Source organism: Ictalurus furcatus, chromosome 7, assembly GCF_023375685.1.
Source record: "Ictalurus furcatus strain D&B chromosome 7, Billie_1.0, whole genome shotgun sequence".
NCBI lineage: Eukaryota > Metazoa > Chordata > Actinopteri > Siluriformes > Ictaluridae > Ictalurus > Ictalurus furcatus.
Window position 1 is genome coordinate 33,619,039 of NC_071261.1, and position 20,271 is coordinate 33,639,309.

At 41.7% G+C, this 20,271-nt stretch overlaps 1 protein-coding gene across 1 annotated transcript in view; it reads right to left on the reverse strand.

The window, feature by feature from the left end:
* Positions 1-20,036, reverse strand: part of LOC128610755 (zinc finger protein 850-like) — a 36,742-nt gene extending 16,706 nt beyond the window's left edge. Inside the window, exons 1-8 of the mRNA XM_053630172.1 lie at positions 19,123-20,036; positions 15,933-17,111; positions 6,402-7,238; positions 5,137-5,229; positions 1,868-1,909; positions 936-1,150; positions 430-682; positions 106-321 (exon numbers count right to left, since the gene is read on the reverse strand). Coding sequence (XP_053486147.1) covers positions 106-321; positions 430-682; positions 936-1,150; positions 1,868-1,909; positions 5,137-5,229; positions 6,402-7,238; positions 15,933-17,111; positions 19,123-19,134 — 2,847 coding nt within the window. The 5' untranslated portion in view covers positions 19,135-20,036. The remainder of the gene's footprint in view (positions 1-105; positions 322-429; positions 683-935; positions 1,151-1,867; positions 1,910-5,136; positions 5,230-6,401; positions 7,239-15,932; positions 17,112-19,122) is intronic.
* Positions 20,037-20,271: the final 235 nt, after the last annotated feature.

Here is a 20,271-nt window from a genome sequence, read left to right on the forward strand (position 1 = left end):
GTTCTCCATCGACTTTGCAGGCTAAACTTGGTTAGTCATGACATCTGCTTCAGACATGAGTAGAACTTGGTTGTCCTTGTCAGCAGACACGGGCATGAGCAGAACTTGGTTGTCCTTGTAGGCAGACTCGAGCGTGAGCAGAACTTGGCTGTCCGTGTCAGTAGATTCAGGAGTGATAATAACTTGGTTGTCCATGTCAGCAGACTCGGGCGTGAGCAGAAGTTGGTTGTCCGTGTCGGCAGCCTCGGGCATGAACAGAACTTGGCTGTCTGCGTCAGCAGATTCGGGCGTGATAATAACTTGGTCGTCCGTGGCAGCAGACTCTGGCGGGAGCATAACTTGTTTGGTCGTGACGTCGGTTTCAGGCATAAGCAGAACCTGGTTGGTCGTGACGTCAGTTTCAGACTGGAACTTGGCATGGAAGGTCACATGGTTGAGCTCAGACTGGAAATTAGCGTGGGAGGTCGACTCGTCGACATCGGACAGGAACTTGGCGTTGGAGGTCGCCTCGTTGAAATTGGACAGGAACTTGGCGTGGGAGGTCGCCTCATCGACATCGGACAGAAACTTGGAATGGGAGGTCGCCTCATCGACGTCGGAAAGGAACTTGTCATGAGCAGAGCTTGGCTTGGCCTGGCCATCTCTTCGACCTGGGACAGGAACTGGGCTTGAAAGGTCGCCTCTTCAATCTCGGACATGAACATGGCTTGGGAGGTCACCTCCTTGACCACTAGCAGGATCTTGACTTTATGGTGGAGCTCTGGAGATGAGACAACCTTGTGGGTCTCAGGGTGAAACTCTGGGGATGAGACCGCCTCGTGGGTCTCATGCTGGAGCTCTGGGGATGAGGTCGCCACGTTGACCTCCAGCTGGAGCTCGGCAGGTGAGACCACCTTGTAGGTCTCGAGCTGGAGCTCTGGAACCGAGGTCGCCACATTGACGTCTGGCTGGAGCTTGGAGGTAGGACCCCTTCATGGGTCTCAGGTTCGAGCTCTGGAGATGAGGTCACCACATTTACCTCTGGCTGGAGTTCTGGAGCATAGGTCACCACGTTGACCTCTGGCAGGAACTCTGCGGGTGAGTCCACCTCGTGGGTCTCAGGTTGGAGCCCTGGCGGTGAGGTCACCTTGTTGACCTCTGATTGGGGTCTCTGCAGTCGAAACCACCTCGTGGATCTCAAGCTGTAGCTCGGGAGCAGAGGTCGCTACTTTGACCTCTGGCTGGAGCTCTGCATATGAGACCACCTCATGGGTCTCATACTGGAGCTCTGGAGAGGAGGTCACCACGTTGACCTCCGGCTAGAGCTCGATGAGGTCGGCAGGTTAACATCTAGCTGGAGCTCCACTGGTGCTCTCTTGTGGAGCCGTTTGTGAGCACACCAGATGCTCTTAAAACATCCCTGAGAGCAGAAATATGATCCATGTATCCCAAGTTTCCTGCATGTGGGACATTGTAGCTGGGCCTCTTTACAGCAGCCCTCGGTCTTGCAGGTCTGTGTCACCATCAACACTGCCCTGTAGGCCAGGGGCTGAAACTGAGCTGTACAGACTCTCCTGCCAGCCAGCTCCCTCTCGTAATATGAGATGAAAGTCTGAGAGGGTTCATCTGTTAGACTGGGCCTTCCTAACATTTTTTCAATGTCAAGTTTGGGCCCTGGACGTCCGAACACCTGAACTAAAAGTTGAACCAACTGGCTTACTTGGCTAAGCTCACTGGTCCCCCTAGTAATCAGGAACTCAGCCTAACTGTGGGCTGGGCCAGTGAGTCGAGACAACATGAATCCCAGCCACTGCTCCTCTCTGGGCTTATGGTCTTCCAGGCTTGTGAAATAAAACTGGCACTGAAGTATAAAACCTTCAGAATGTACCTCAAAGCCATCAAAGGACGCTGGTACTGCCAGGGGGAACCACTGGGGAAAACGCACAGAATCAAAAGGTATAGAGATCCCGGTATAGAGATATAGAGATTCCGGTGTGATGGTATCTCTGGTATAGATGCTCTCCTGTTGCTTCCATGTTGTAGGCAAAGTATTCTGTCACATAATAAACGTAAAGGACACTAGGATGGACGCAAGTGCAGATAAGAGATGCAGGCAGACAAATCCAAAACATCAGACAATAGCATTGTCAAAAAAAAGGCAATGGGTCAGACGATTGGCAAACAGGCATAAATGAGGCAAACCAGAATCAAGAACGAGATCAAAACAATAACACATGAACCGATAACAAACGCTTGGTATACGGAAAACTCACATAATACTTCACAAAGTCATAGTGTTAGAACAGTCTCTTATATACTGTGGTTGTGAAGGTGTGTGAGATTGGAAGCAGGTGTGTGTGATTAGAATGGGTGTTCTGTGTGTGTGTGTGTGTGTGTGTGTGTGTGTGAGAGAGTGTTCTGGGAATTGCAGTCCATGGTGGCCATGTTTGTAGGCCGCTGTGCAGTATGGGAAATGTAGTCACTGGTTTGCTGTGATATGACACTCAGAAATCAGAAATAAGATCAGAAATAATACATGTTTCACAGCTCGTTCTTGAACTTTAAGTCTGACGTCTACGTCTTTGATATCCCTGATGAGAAAAAAAAAACAATAGAAACCCTCACAGAATTTGTAATGATTTTAATGGCTATAATGGGACTTGTATTGGTTTTAATGGAAAATGTAATGGTCCCTGTTGGTCTCTACTGGTAATTTGTAGCCTTCTACTGGTGGCATGTCTAGTGGATACCATTAAGGACTATTAATAGATTTAATGGTTCGCTGGTGGTTTGTAATGGAATTTGTAGAATTTCTGTAATGGTTTCTATTGTTCTATCTGCTGCAGCTCTTCTTTTTGGATTTGAGGTGGTTTCACAGATAAAAGGTGTTTTACCGCCACCTATTGGACTGGACTGTGGGTAAGGATGTTAAATATCAATCTAAATCTTTCTACAGTATTTTACAGAACACAAATTCTGACATATTTTGGTGGGCCGGATTGAAAATGTGATCTACTTCAAATTTAATATACCAAAATGCAGAATGCGCACTACAGCACTTGCTAAATTCTAATCTCTGCAACTGTATGTTGTACTTCCATTCTTAGATAAACTGTTCTGACTAAAGTTAGACTGCTTAAGAAAACAAAACCAAAAAAAAAAAAAAAACCTTCCGAAACTATTGTGGTCCAGACCTCAGTGTCCTTATAGCTAGTAATGACCATGTATGTACGTATATGTAAAAATAAATGTTACAATGTTTTGCTAGTATGTAACATTAAAAGAAATATTTGCATTCATGTTTGCATTAATGATTTGTTTTTTTCATTACTTTATTAAAACCAATATTATTCAGTAGTTACATTTACAAATAAACAATTTTAAAGGCATTTATAACATATAATAAGCACATCTTCATGATTTCTTAACATTTGCACTATGGAAACTGCATCCTATCCTTTCACTTTACATAAAGCCATCACTGATGCATTTATAAAGGTAAGTAATTGTATTATCACTCACAATAAGTATTTATAAGTCAGCACAACACAACTATCGACAGTGATATAAAATAATTCACTTATTGGACTTATAAATAAATCTGCATTACTAATAAGTCATTATAACTATAATATAATAACATTATAAAAATGCAGGCTGCATTTTTATGAATACATTAATGGAACCATAGGACTGACTAATTAATACTTATAAATATTATAAAATATCACTAAGTAATTATAACAATAATATAAATGTAGCTATAACTGTTATTATAATGAAGTATAGGTCTTCATGTGTCTTTATAAATGTATTTATAGAACAGTACTACTTGCTTATATATAACTATAAATGAGGTTATAATTCATTATGAGCATGGTATTCATAGAAAGTGTTACCAAAATAGGTTATACTGTGTGATGAAAGACATTAAAACCAAAGAGGAAATGACCCAATTATTGGTCCCAAAGAGCCGTCGGGAAATATTCCAGGTGGCTCGCCATAATCCGATGGTGGGGCACTAAGGGCACAATAAAACACTGAACCGACTTATGGCCTGTTTCTATTTGCCCGGGCTTTCATGGCGATGTTGGCAGGAGGTGTACACGTCAGCTGGTGAATCTGCCAGCCACCCCAAAACCACCATTGTGCCCATTACCCTTAATCAAGATCCCCTATGAAAGAATTGGTATGGAACTCGTCGGATCATTAGAAAGGAATGCACGAGAGCATCGCTTTGTGTTAGTTTTAGTGGACTACAAAGCACGATACCCAGAAGCAATGCCTCTCTGCAACATCTAAGTAGGAAGTCAGGATCTTGAAAAAGATCCTGACTGACCAGAGCATGTCCTTTATGTCACGCACTCTTTGCGAACTGTATGAATTTTGATGGATGGATGGGCTGGTCAAACATTTAATCAAGAATTAATAATATGATTTGTAAATGCATTCATGATGATGCTTGGGATTGGGATACGTGGCTCAATCCCCTGTTATTTGTAGTTCGAGAGGTCCCGCAAGCCTTCACAGGATTTCCCCCATTTGATTGATTGTACAGGCGGAAGCCTTGGGGCATCCTATACGTCATTAGGGAAAACTTTGAGGAGAGACCTTCTAACAGGCAAGAATGAAATTCAATATGTTCTGAACCTGAGGGCAAAACAAGAATGACAGTCCCGACTGTATAACGGGTACTCAGCTACAGGAATTATCAAAGGGATAAGAGTGCTCGTATTATTACTGACATCGAGCTGCAAATCGCTCGGCAAGTGGCAAGGGCCGTTCAAGGTCACACAGCCAGTCGGGGACATCGACTATGAAGTAAGACAAACGGATAGAGGCGGGGTGTGGCAGATTTACCAGCTCAATCTCCTTAAACTGTGGAGAGTGGGAGTCCCTGTGGTTTTGGCAACAGTCATTTCGGAGAGGTAGGAGATAGGACCAGAGGTAAATCTAAAAACAGTGGCTCAATCCACCACAGTCTCTTGTGGAGACCACCTCTCACTATCTGAAATGACACAGGTTGCCAAGATGCAGGTGGAATTTTCGTACTAATCTCATCGAACACCACATTGAGATGCCCCCAGAGGTGATGATATACACCCACCCCTATTGTTTCCCCAAGCACAAAAAACAGGTGGTTCGGGAGGAGCTTACAGCCATGCTCAATATGGGGGTAATCAAGGAGTCCCACAGTGCCTGGTCCAGTCTGTTGGTCTCGGTTCCCAAGGCAGACGGTTTGGTCCAGTTCTGTGTGGACATGTGATCAATGCGGTGTCTAAATTTCGAGAAATGTCTAGCCATCAAATGGACGGTCCTCACCCTTCAATACTATCTTGTTGGGATGGGCCTTCACTTTCTGTTCGGTCCATGCCCCGCTCCAGTGGCTCCACTGCATGAAGGATGCCAAAACGTGGATCACTCTTTGTTATCTGGCACGTCATCGGTTTAAGTGTGAGGTCCACGGGCCAGAGGTGCAGATGGCTGAGGGGGGTGTTCAGGGAGAGTAGGTGGCAGGCCAAATGGCTCCATGACCTGAGTCAGGGTATGTGGAAGCGGGGCATGGTGGAGGACCAGTTTCTGAATCGAAGGCAGAGTCAGAGAAAGTGCTCTACCATTCATTACACGTTTTGGGTAGGACATTTTCACTCACAGTTAGCATGTTTGCCTCACACCTCCACGGTCCAGGGTTTGATTCCCACCGCGGCCCTGTGTGTGTGGAGTTTGCATGTTCTCCCCGTGCTGCGAGGGTTTCCTCCGGGTACTCCAGTTTCCTCCCCCAGTCCAAAGACATGCATGGTAGGCTGATTGGCATGTCCAAAGTGTCCGTAGTGTATGAATGGGTGTGTGAATGTGTATGTGAGTGTGCCCTGCGATGGATTGGCACCCTGTCCAGGTTTTTGTACCCGATGCTCCCTGGGATAGGCTCCAGGTTTCCCCGTGACCCTGAAGGAAGGATAAGCAGTATAGAAGATGGATGGATGGATGGATGGATGTATTTTCACTCACGGCATTTAGCAGAATGACTTACAGAAGTGCTCTGAAATCTCCATCAATAAACACATCCTCATGCTGGTTCATTAGGTCAGGAACCAAGAGTATCATCGAACCCTGTTGTGGAGGTTAGTATAATATTAAAAAAGACAAGTCTATTGTAGACAGTGTATAATGCTAAGAAATTAAGATCAAATCAATATATTATTATGCAAACTTATTCTATAGAATTACTGTGTAAACTACAGGAAAATAATATTTCATGTAATGTCACATTTTCATATCAAAAACTGTTGGCTCGGTGTTGGCACACTTGGGTGTGTTAGAACTACTTAAAAAAGTAAATCTCTGTTCAAAGTGGAAGCAAACATTTGTGCAAAGAAAAATCCTACACTGTCAGCACGAACACAGCTTCTCCCTCATGTGAATGGCCTGGTGTTTTTGGAGATTTCTTGGGTGAGTAAAACCTTTTCCACTTTTTTTGAGCAGTGATATGGCTTCTCTCCAGTATGAATTCGCTGGTGATACTGGAGGTAATCCTGTCGATTAAAACTCTTCCCACACTGTGAACACTGATACGGCTTTTCTCCCATGTGAATTCGCTGGTGTGTTTTGAGAACACTTAGGTGATTAAAACTCTTTCCACACTGTGAGCAGCTATAAGGTTTCTCTCCGGTGTGAATGCGCTGATGTGTTTGGAAATTACACTCTCGGTTAAAACTCTTCCCACACTGTGAGCAGTGATACGGCTTCTCTCCTCTGTGAATACTCTGGTGACGCTGGAGAGACCTGTTGTGATTAAAACTCTTCCCACACTGTGAGCACTGATACGGTTTATCTCCAGTGTGAATGCGCTGGTGTTGTTGGAGATTACTCTCTAGATTAAAACTCTTTCCACACTGTGAGCAGGGATACGACTTCTCTCCTGCGTGAATCCGTTGGTGTTGTAGGAAATTACTCAACACAGCAAAACTCCTCCCACATTGTGAGCAGTGATACGGTTTCTCTCCTGTATGGATGCGTTGGTGTGTTTTGAGAGTACACTGGTGAGCAAATCTTCTCCCACACTGTACGCAGATAAATGGTTTCTCTCCTGTATGAATTCGTTGGTGGTGTTGGAAATTACTAAGTCGGGCAAAACTCTTTCTACACTGCGAGCACTGATATGGCTTTTCTCCAGTGTGAATGTGCTGGTGTAGCTTTAGATACCTTCTCTGATTGAAACTCTTTCCACACTGTGAGCACTGATGAGGTTTTTCTCCTGTGTGAATGCGCTGGTGTGTTTGTAAACTACTCTGGTGAGTAAAACTCTTCCCACAGTATGAGCAGTGGTGAAGTTCTGTGTGCATTTGTTCGTGACTGGTCGTAGTAGAAAGAATACCAGCAGTCGTTTGATGACTGCTGTAGTCTTTTGTGGGCATCATGTTCTTCTGTCTCTAGGGAGAAAAAAATGGAAGTCAATAACATGAAAAATGCAAAGCATAATTATCCCAATGCCCCATAAAAAACTGTTTAATTTTTCTATGTATTATTACTCCACTGCTCAACAATATCAATGTTGGGTTAATGGAGGGTTGGGGAATTGGCCAAGACTAGATTAGAAATAAAATCCAACATCATGGACAGATAAGTCCCCATGACAAATTCTCAACATCTTGACATGTGTTGAGTCAAAAATGGTTATAAAAAAAGTGCCAGTATGAAACAAAACACAACCACTTCAAATTATCGAATACCTATAAACAAATCGCTAATGGTTAAGAAATATAAAGTCATTTCACAATTCAGTCATTTTAAGTTTGACCTTTGTACACAATGAATTTTATGCATCTGAAACTTTTAGTTGAATACCCATGATTTAATTTGACTGGTTAAGATGTCTACTAGCTTGTAGCCCCTCGTGTCTATAATCGCTTTTTGTATAAAAGTGAGTTAATACAGTGTATATATGTAGTCAAACAATAAAACTCTCCAGTTAACAGAGTTACATAAAAATAGCAATGTATGACACAGATTTGATTATTGCAGTTTTATAAGACCTACCCTGCTATCTTTTTTTTTTTTTTATGTCACCTTAATGCACATATAACCCCTGGCAAAAATTATGGAATCTCCACACTTAGAGGATGTTCACCCTGGTTTTTTACATCATTGCAAATAAACAAATCACAGATATGACACAAAACTATTTTTGTTTAATAAGTAAACATTCTGGCTTCGTGAAACATACCTCAAACAAATGAAATAATTTTAATTAACGGCATAGTTGAGGAAAAAATTATGGAATCACCTTGTAATTTGCTTTTCTGAAACAAATACCAGCACAAGTCTAAAAACGCAAATTTGTCTGCAGTTAAAAGAGAGTGCTTACACACCTTAATAAATTGTTGGATTTAGTTAATTGAAAGGAAACATGGCACCAACAGGAGAGTTGTCAAATGAAACAATGGAAAGGATTATAAAACTCCTTCAAGGAGGAAATACAACATGGAGTGTTGAATAAGCCCTAAAAGGCTCGAGCTGGCTGTGTTAATTGGTCACTCAGAATTGTATATGTCCATAATTATAATTAAAGGTGATTTTCATTCAAATGTTTACCAACTTTAACTTACCTCTTGGTGCATCTAGTTAGAACATAGTTACCCTCTCCAAGTACAGCCACAGTAACGAGCTTTTCTTAAACACCTTCAGATTTAACTGTTGCTGTAAACCTCATGGAAGAAAATCTTGTGCAGAACATATTGTGCAGATATTTTCATGTAGAGATGATCGGCTCGTCTTCTTCTTCTTTGGCTTTTAACATCAGCTTGCATCCTTGATGTTGCACTACTGCCATCTTCTGGACTTACTGAACTCCTACACAGAGCACCATGTCATATTCTCGTCATTAGTCCAGTTTTTATTAGAAATCAGATCGAGTATTTCCTTCCTTGTTCACTCTTATATTCTTTACTCCATGTCCTGTTAATCCTATTCTTTCCCTGTCTGTTATCATGTCCATCCTCTGTGTTTGAAATTTCCTACAAATAACAAGCACATGTTCTACAGTCTCTGGTATTTGACAACACTTAAAAAATCCAGTTGGATGTTTCCCTATAACATGGAGTGTACTATTTTATTTATTGTGGAATTTACTATTCTTAGTCGGGTCATAATTGTCTCCTCTCTCCTGTTTTTTCCCCTTCTTTCCAGTGTGAACTCTGCTTTTTTTATTAGTATAGATGTCTACCTTTTAATTCTTAATCCCACTGTTGTTGCCATTCTTTAATAATTATTTCTCATACAAAGCTTGTCCCTTCTGATCTTGAAATATTGATGTTTGTATCTATAATCTCTTTTTTCAACGATTGCTTGGCTATATTGTCTACCCTTTCATTTCCCATAATGCCAATATGGGCTGGGATCCACATGAATATAACCTCCTTATCTTGCATCTTTATTCTTGAGTGGATAATCATTATTTCTCTGACTGGGAACTACTACCGCAGAGCCTGTATTTCCTGTAACTGGATCTTTTGATCCATATGTAAAAATGCGTTAAAATGTTTGTACTTATGCTTCACATATCTATTAAATTCACTCACCAAATCAGTCTGTTTATTCATTGCTCTGGTTTGTAGTAGTTCCAAGTCTACTACTAAAGTATCCAACTACTTTTTTTGTTCACTTCTCTTGACTGCTTCAGCATAGGAAATGTTATCCTTCATTTTTTTTTTGATCAAGGTTTCTTTATTAGCATTTTTCAAATTAAACATACAACACCAACCAAACAAATAGAACAAACCCCCCACCCAGTGCCAGACATAGAACATACACATTACATATTATAAAGCCAGACCACCATAGAAAAGAAGAGAGCAAAAGAAATAAAATTATAGATAATGATCACATAATACTGTCAGCATCCAGCATACTGTCTCTGACAAAGAACAGAAAAGGTTGCCAGATTCTACAAAATTTCCCAGTCGCTCCCTTTACAGTGTATCTAATCTTTTCTAACTTAAGATGACACATGACTTCCCTGACCCAATGACTATACACCGGTGGAGCAGGATCCTTCCATCTAAACAATATTAATCTCCTGGCCAGGAGAGTGCAGAAGGACATCATGCTGATCTCATACCATCTAAAAGGAGTATACTCCGGGGTCACCCCAAACATCGCAATAAGAGGGGACGGCTGTAATACTCTTCCCAATATCTTAGTGAAAGTCTCAAATATAGATTGCCAGAATGTGTACAGCTTTGGACTTGTCCAGAACGTATGCAACAGAGTGGCTGGAGCCTGTCTGCATCGATCACATGTGGGATCTATGCCGGAATTAATCTTCGAGAGTCTAGCTTTGGACCAATGCAGACAGTGAACAATTATAAATTGGACAACTGCATGTCTGAGACAAATGGAGGAGGAGAAAATCCCCTGGATTACTTTGCACCAATCATTATCCGAAATTGATTTGCCTAAGTCCGTCTCCCATTTATTCTTAAGGAGATCTAGGGACGACAAATCATGCATGCCGAGTAGGTCATAGATAACCCTCATTGTCTGCTTCCTGGCCAGTTTACATTTAAAAATTGCATCCAACAGCGAATTGGAAGGGCACAATGGGAAGGTGTCTGAATTTAAAGCCACAAAGCTTCTAAGCTGCAAATATTTATAAAAATGAATTCTGGAAATGAGATATTTTAGCATTAGCTGCTTGAATGAGACAAAAACACCACCAAAATAGAGATCAGACAATAAGACAGCCCCCTTTCTAGACCAAGTAACAAAAGTCTTATCCAACAAAGATGGGAGAAACAGATGATTATTTGCAAGTGGCCCCGTCAGTGACAAGTCCCCAAGAGAGTAAGATCTTCTAAACTGATTCCAAATTTTGCTTGAGTGTACAACAACTGGATTAGAGGTAAAGCTAGACAGAGGTTGTGCGAATGGTAATTTAGCACACAGTAGGGCCGCCGGGAAGGTGGACGCAATGGACGCCCCTTCCATAATTGTCCATCCAGGGGCTGCTGCACTCTCCCTCATCCAGTACAACAGTGATCTTATATTAGCTGCCCAGTAGTAGTACATGAAGTTTGGGAGTGCCATCCCTCCCTTCGCTCGAAGTCTCTGCAATATATGCCTTTTGATCCATGGTGGCTTTTTGTTCCAGATAAAGGCTGGTATCTGATTGTTCATTTTGAAAAGAAGGATTTCGTAAGAAACACTGGGAAACACTGGAAAACATAAAAATTTAGGCAGCACATTTATCTTTATAGTATTGATTCTGCCCCCGAGGGAGAGAGGCAGGGGATCCCACCGCTCAATATCTTGCTTCAGATTAGATAACAGGGGCTGATAATTAGCTTAGTATAGATCTATAACTATGTGTAACCCACACCCCGAGATACTTGAACTTCTTTAGACTAATTTTGAAAGGGAATGAGTCTAGGGGTACCTGGCCTGCCCCCTCACCAACAGGCATCAGTTCACTTTTTTAATATTGACCTTATAGCCCGATATTCTGCCAAAAGCCTCAAGTAGGACCATTAGTTTAGGGATACTCTTGAGGGGCTGTGAACTGAACGATAGCATGTCATCCGCGTACAAAGAAACTTTATGCTCTATCCCCGCACGCCGGTTCCCCCTAATGCCAGTATTCTGTCTTAGCACCACAGCAAGTGGCTCCATTACAATGGCAAATAGAAGTGGCGACAGAGGACATCCCTGTCTTGTACCCTGCTGGAGCTCGAAGTAGGTGGACAAATTATTATAAGTACAGACAGCAGTCCTCGGAGATGTATATACAAGTCTGACCCATAATATGAACCTGGGACATAATCCAAACCTCTCCAGCGCGCTGAAAAGATAGCCCCATTCCACCCAGTCAAACGCCTTTTCAGCGTCAAGTGAAAGCACTACTTCTGGGGTACCAGGTGGAGAGGGGCTATAGAGGATATTGAAAAGGTGTCTGATGTTGAAAAAAAGAGTAACGATTCCTAATAAAACCTGTTTGGTCCGGCGATATAATGGATGGAAGAACCACCTCCAAGCAACGTGCCAAAGTTTTAGCAAGGATTTTAACATCTGTATTTATTAAAGAAATTGGACGATAAGAGCTGCACTCAAGAGGGCTCTTGTCTTTCTTAAGGAGTAAGGAGATAACTGCTTCATTCATAGTAGATGGCAGGGCTCTCAAGGAGAACGACTCCTTGAAAACCGACAATAACAAAGGGGACAGTTGCCTTGAAAACTTTTCGTAGAAATCGGTTGGATAACCATCCGGTCCTGGGGACTTGCATACAGCCAATCGCTGATGCTATCTCCCCGACCGAGAGGTCCTCCTCCAGCTCTGCGGCCTCCCCTGGATCTAAGGACAGAACATGCAGGGTCTTAAAAAAGTCTTCCAATACAGAAGTTTCTATAGATGGGCCAGAGCTGTATAGTGACATAAAAAGCTTGAAAACTGGAGTTAATTTTATGACTATCTGAACACTTTGAGCCCTGCTCGTCATATATTTCAGAGATTTTCAGATTAGCAGTTCTCTGTCTTAGCTGGTGAGCGAGAACCTGTCCAGCCTTCTCCCCGTGCTCATAAAACCCATATCGTGATTTGGAGAGAAGATACTCAGACTGTTTCATCGATAAAAGGTCAAACTCTGTCTGCAGTGACAAATGCCTCTTCATATAATCTGCAGAGGGTAGTTGGCTATGTGACCTATCCAGCTCAAGAATCTCTTTAAGTCGAGCAGTGCTCACTCTCTTCTGATTAGCACAGTATGAGATGACCTGACCTCGTAAATACGCCTTCAGCGACTCCCAAATCGTCAAGGAGGACATTCCAGTTATTTGATTAATATCCAAAAAACCCGAAATTTCAGATGCAATAAAACTAGTAAAAACATCATCCGACAAAAGCAGAGGATTGAGTCTCCAAGGGCGGTAATTGGATTGCGCATCCGGGATGCGCATTCTCATAGTCAAGGGCCAGTGATCTGAAATAACTATGGGTCCATAATCATATCTGGCTATGAGGGGAAGCATTCTTTTGTCCAAAAAGAAATAGTCTATATGGGAATATGTATTATGAACTGAGGAGAAAAAAGAGTAACTCCTGGAAGCAGGGTTGCGAAAACGCCACACGTCCACCACTCCGTACGACTCGAGGAAGAGCTGGATAGAATGTGCCGCCCCAGACAGGGATGAGAATCTGGGTGAGCTATGATCCAACACAGGGGAAAGCATACAGTTCATGTCACCACCGAGGATAAGGTAATGCGATGCCATATTCGGTAGGCGGGAAAAAAAATTTGTGAAGAACATTGAATCATCCCAGTTTGGTGCATAAACATTGGCCAAAATGACCGGAAAAGTATAAATTTGCCCAACGGCAATAACATAGCGCCCAGCGGGGTCAGCTTCCACACTTGTCATCGTAAATGGTGTATTTCTATCAATTAATATAGCTGCCCCCCTAGCCTTTGAATGGAAATTAGAATTAAATATCTGTCCTGACCACTCCACTCCCAGTCCAGAATGGTCTGATGACCGTAGATGTGTCTCCTGAAGAAATGCAATATTTATATTAAGCCGTTTCAGATGTGTAAATACCTTCTTTCGCTTTAAAGAATGATTAAGTGCCTTAACATTCCACCTCACGAAATTAACCACATTACCATCCGACCCTCTGGGAATACTGAAGTCAGTCATAATGAGAGAAAAAAAGGTCAGATATCTGAGCCCTACAGGGAACCTAGAATGACAGCAGATGGGCCACAACACAGATGTCTGGCAAATTAAACACAATACACGACAAATCTAGCACACCCTCCCCGCAACCCCACCCCACAGCATCTACAGGAACAGGGTGCTCACCATACATTCCGAAAACAAATCCACACATTCAGTGCTTGTGTGGAGGAACTCTATAGAGCCTACTGCTCAAGCTCCACCGAACCTCTGGTATGAAAAGTAAACTCAAAAAAAAAAAAGTGCATCCTATCACAGTGTAGAAGATTACACCCGATCATAGCGTATATAACAGAAAATAAGACAGCGTTGTTGATCATCCTCCTTATTACAGTAGAAGTCTGATCAAACAGTTATCATCCAGTCAGAGTTCAGAGACGATGAATTAGCCAGGGCAATTTACTCACTCAGCCCTCTACAGTAGTAATGACATTCTTCCTGACGTTGCTCAAACGGAGACGGGCTGGAAACAGGATGCCATACGGAATTCCCTGCCGGTTATGGAGCAACTTCCTGACCTCATTGAAGGCCGCCCTGGCCTTAGCGACACTCGCGGTATAATCCGGAAAGATAGCAATCGTCTCACTGTTACACCGGAGCAGGGCTCAAGAGCGCGCCCGGCTCAGTACCTCAACGCAGTCCTGGTAGTAGTGGAGTTTGGCTATGATGGCGCGTGGTTTCCCATCCTTCCTCACAGGACCCAGACTTCTATGAGAGCGGTCCACAAGCACATTTCTATCAAGCTGTAGTATTTCTCTCAGTAGTTCCGAGACCGATGTTGTAGAGCTGGATCCATTTGCTTCCGCCACACACAGAATTCTGATGTTACATCTCCTCAGTCTCCCCTCCATGTCCTCACACTTATTTCTGAGTCCAGTCACCTTTACTGCCACGTCATTCACCGTAGCCTGTAAGACTGCCACTTCGACCGACCAGGTCGTTAGCCCACCTTCCAAATATATTTACATTTAACTTAAGAAAATATGTTAGAAATAGGGTTTGCTAGTATTTAACTACGAAAAACACTTATTACTTAAAAAAAACAGAAGTTCGACGGGAGCCCAAACTGAACCCGAACTACTCCAATGCCCGCTAGACAGCGCGCCCCCCCCCATTATCCTTCATTTTAATTTAGCTTTTTTTTAGCCATTCAGGGGTGGACTTACTTCTATGCTTTGGAACATTGTTCTGCTGCATAATCCAGCTGCGCTTGAGTTTCAACTTACGGACTGAAGACCAGACCAGTTTGCATGTTCTCCCCGTGCTGTGGGGGTTTCCTCCGGGTACTCCGGTTTCCTCCCCCAGTCCAAAGACATGCATGGTAGGCTGATTGGCATTTCCAAAATGTCCATAGTGTATGAATGGGTGTGTGAATGTGTATGTGATTGTGCCCTGCGATGGACTGGCACCCTGTCCAGGATGTACCCCGCCTTGTGCCCTATGCTCCCTGGGATAGGCTCCAGGTTTCTTCGTGACCCTGAAAAGGATAGTGGTATAAAAGATGGATGGATGGATGGATGGGACAATCAGTTTTACACATGGGTGATAGGTGTTGGTTAACTTTTTTTGTTGCTTCAATCAAAAAATATAAATACATAAAAACTGTATTTTGTGTTTACTCAGGGTGCCTTTGTTTTATGTTGTATTTCGTTTGAAGATCTAAAATTATTTATTATGAGCTATACACAAAAACGGAAGAAATCAGGCAAATACTTTTTCACAGCACTGTACCTGAAAATTTCAAAGAATAATTTGAGACTATTCTAACAATGACGCACCTAGACAGTCTATATTAATCCATATTGCCTTTAATTTGTACTGCAAACATTAAGGTCACACTGTGAGCCTGTTACTATAATTTTATATCAGGTGAGCATATCTGCAGATGTTTATTGAGAAATTTCCAACTAAATCTCTGGAGTGAAGGTCTGTATTCCAACAACTGGAAATCAGGGCCAGTAGCTATAGTTTACACTAAGCTTGTGCAATGCATGTCCTTACATGAAATCCAGTGATGTTTATTGCCAATTATATTATATTACCAGATCCTCCACCAGTTACATGTTTTGCATAGGACATTTACACTTACAGTATTAGGCAGACACCCTTATCCTGAGTGGCTTACAGAAGTGCTACTTAAATAAGTAGATCTCTGTTCAAAATGGAAGCAAACATTTGAGCAAAAAAAAAATCCCACACTGTCAGCACTAACACAGCTTCTCTCTCATGTGAGTGCGCTGGTGTTTTTGGAGACCACTTTGTTGGGTGAAACTCTTTCCACACTGTGAGCAGTGATACGGCTTTTCTCCCGTGTGAATGCGCTGGTGTGTTTTGAGACCACTTCGGTGGGTGAAACTCTTCCCACACTGTGAGCAGCTGTAAAGTTTCTCTCCCGTGTGAATGCGCTGGTGATGTCTTAGAGTATCCTTTTGATTAAAACTCTTCCCACACTGTGAGCAGTGATACGGCTTTTCTCCCGTGTGAATGTGCTGGTGTGTTTTCAGACCACTTCGTTGGGTGAAACTCTTTCCACACTGTGAGCACTGATAAGGTTTCTCTCCAGTGTGAATGCGCTGATGTGTTTGGAAATTACACTCTCGATTAAAACTCTTCCCACACTGTGAGCAGTGATACGGCTTCTCTCCTCTGTGAATACTCTGGTGACTCTGGAGAGTCCTCTTGTGATTAAAACTCTTTCCACACTGTGAACACTGATATGGTTTTTCTCCAGTGTGAATGCGCTGGTGTTGTTGGAGGGCACGCTCTAGATAAAAACTCTTTCCACACTGTGAGCAGTGATACGACTTCTCTCCTGCATGGGTTCGTTGGTGTTGTTGGAAATTACTCAAGTCAGCAAAACTCTTTCCACATTGTAAGCAGTGGTACGGCTTCTCTCCTGTATGGATGCGCTGGTGTGTTTTGAGATTACACTTGAGAGTAAATTTTGCCCCACACTGTACACAGATAAATGGTTTCTCTCCTGTATGGATCCGTTCGTGTCTTTTGAGATTACACTTGAGATTAAATTTTGCCCCACACTGTACACAGATAAATGGTTTCTCTCCTTTATGGATGCGTTCGTGTCTTTTGAGATTACAACTGAGAGTAAATTTTGCCCCACACTGTACACAGATAAATGGTTTCTCTCCTGTATGAGTTTGTTGGTGTTGTTGGAGATACCTTCTCTTACTGAAACTCTTTCCACACTGTGAACACTGATGAGGTTTTTCTCCTGTGTGAATGCGCTGGTGTGTTTGTAAATTACTCTGGTGAGTAAAACTCTTCCCACAGTATGAGCAGTGGTGAAGTTCTGTGTGTATTTGTTCTTGACTGGTCATAATACAAAGAATAGTAGCAGTCGTTTGATGACTACTGGAGGCTCTTGTGGGCATCATGTTCTTCTGTCTCTAGGGAGAAAAAATTGGACGTCAATAACATAAAAAATACAAAGCAACATTATCCTAATGTGTAATAAGAGAACTGTTACATTTTTCTATGTATTATTATCGTTAGGGATGTCTCCCCCTCCTGAGGTGCCAAACAGTTTGCCAGAAGGTTTTCAGGGCCACCCAAAAGTCCGCCCGCCCCCCCCCCCCCCCATGGCCTAACCAAACTTGAGCTTTCGCTTCTGCAGCTGCATTTATCACAGACCATTTGGCTTTCCTTTACCTTTGTGGATTTTACTTTCATGGAGGCAGAATTGAGAGGTTATCCTGGTCAAGGTAACAGGACTTTAAATGACTGATTTATTTATACTTTATTAAATATAAAGTTGAGCCACTTCAGTTCAGCACAAAATAACTGTGGGAATGGTCAAACTTTCAGCAGGTGCAGGTGGGATCGGTCAAGAGTGTCTGCGGGAGAGGACTCCTTTTCCTCCATAATTCTGGTTGTAGTTTGTATTCTACCCCAATCCAGTGACATCCAATCGACTCAGCAGTTTGAAAACTATTAACTGATATTAGTCACCAGCCTCAGTACATCACTGGGAGAAAACGCAGATCCACATTGCTACTGCAGGTGACAATTTTAAATTTATGCTACAGCATTATTTAGAGAAACTTTTTTTAACAGTGGAGCTCATTCCCCTGGAATCTGATCACAACATGGTATTCCTAATCACCAAAACCTTGAAGCGAGGGCAAGGGGTGCACTAATTTAAGGGTACAGCCTGTTTAAGGAAGCAAGGGCATTAGTTTCTGTGCAAGAGTCTCCTGAGACTTGTTTTGTTTTAAATTCCAGCCTGTAAGGAGTCACCCCTCCCTTTACCCGTCTCCATTTTGAAATAGAGAAGGGTACAAAAACATAGTTTTAGTTTTCATTTAGTCTTTGATTAGAGATTTATTAATTATATATCTGTTGACATTTGTTTTTTTTTTTACTGTCTTATATAATTGTAATTTTGTAAAGTGCTTAGAACAGTTCTTTAATGAAAGATGCTATATAAATAATTATTTATTATTATTATTATTATTATTATTATTATTATTATTATTATTACTTTCAGCTCTCAACAATATTCCCAGTAGAGGTAAACACTGCCCTGCACACCCTTATGAACACCCTCAAATGGGATGAGAAGATCACATGCCTAGTCAAGAAAGCACAACAGACAATGTATTTTCTGAGATCGTTGCGGAAACTCAATGTATCCCAACCAAACAATGGTTCAGTTTTACAGCAAAATCACTGAGAACATTCTTACATCCTCCATCACTGTGTGGTTCTTCTCCTCTAATCAGTCCACAAAACTATTACCTGCCATCTGTACTGCTGAGAAGATCATGGGGGGGGGGGGGGGGGTGACCTTTGTACACAAGCACTTTTATGTATCTGGTATTTGACTGGTTAAGATGTCTACTAGCTTGTAGCCCCTCATGTCTATAATCTCTTTTTGTATAAAAGTGAGTTAATATAGTCAAACAGTAAAACTCTCCAGTTTACAGGCTTACATAAAAATAGCAATGCATGATTTTATTTTTTTTATTATTATTTTATTACAATTACCCTGCTATCATTTAGAACTGTGTCACCTTAATGCACATATTAGCCCTAAAAGGCTCGAGCTGGCTGTGTTTATTGGTCACTCAGAGTTGTGTATGTCCATAATTATAATTAAATTTTCATTCAAATGTCTGCCAAAACCCGACACTGTGAAGACCCAGGGTCGATAATAATGCTTAACCGATGAGGAAAATGTTTGCTGAGGTAACTTGTCTACTCATCAGCAATGGCAAGAAAATGATAAAACTAGAATTCCTAGAGATCAGATTCATGTAAATACTTATTTATTTAAAAGGTATAAGTCATCTATCTGCACTAGACGCTATTAGATATGAAGCAGAGATCCGTTTAGGATCCAGTCAGTGTTCTAGCTGAGACCGAGCAGCTCAGAGAACCATTTTCACTTTAACTTACCTCTTGGTGCATCTAGTTAGAACATAGTTACCCTCTCCAAGTACAGCCACAGTAACGAGGTTTTTTTTTAAACACCTTCAGATTTAACTGTTGCTGTAAACCTCATGGAAGAAAATCTTGTGCAGAACATAGAAATGCAAAAATATTTTCATGTAGAGAGAATCGGCTCGTCTTCTTCTTCTTTGGCTTTTAACATCAGCTTGCATCCTTGATATTGCACTACTGCCATCTTCTGGACTTACTGAACTCCTACAAAGAGCACCACGTCATATTCTCGTCATTAGTCCAGTTTTTATTAGAAATCAGATCGAGTATTTCCTTCCTTGTTCACTCTTGGTTCTATTCTTTATTCCATGTCCTGTTAATCCTATTCTTTCCCTGTCTGTTATCATGTCCATCCTCTGTGTTTCATATTTCTTACAAATAACAAGCACAGGTTCTACAGTCTCTGGTATTTGACAACGCTCACAAAATCCAGTTGGATGTTTCCCTATAAGATGGAGCGTACTATTTCATTTATTGTAGAATTTACTATTCTTAGTCGGGTCATAATTGTCTCCTCTCTCCTGTTTTTTCCCCTTCTTTCCAGTGTGAACTCTGCTTTTTTATTAGTATAGATGTCTACCTTTTAATTCTTGATCCCACTATTGTTGCCATTCTTTATTAATTATTTCTCATACAATGCTTGTCCCTTCTGATCTTGAAAGATTGATGTCTGTATCTATAATTTCTTTTTTCAATGATTGCTTGGCTATATTGTCTACCCTTTCATTTCCCATAATGCCAATATGCGCTGGGATCCACATGAATATAACCTCCTTATCTTGCTTCTATATGACTGGGAACTACTACCTCAGAGCCTGTATTTCCTGTAATTGGATCTTTTGATCCATCTGTAAAAATGTGTTTAAAATGTTTGTACTTATGCTTCACATATCTATTAAATTCACTCACCAAATCAATCTGTTTATTCATTGCTCTGCTTTGTAGTAGTTCCAAATCTACTACTAAAGTAAGTAAGTAAGTAAGTAAGTAAGTAAATATTATTTATATAGCACGTTTCACACAGTGAAGCTGACTAAAGTGCTGAATAGAGTAAGGAAAGTAAAAATAGAAAACAGAACAAAACCAAATAAAAACAGACAATAG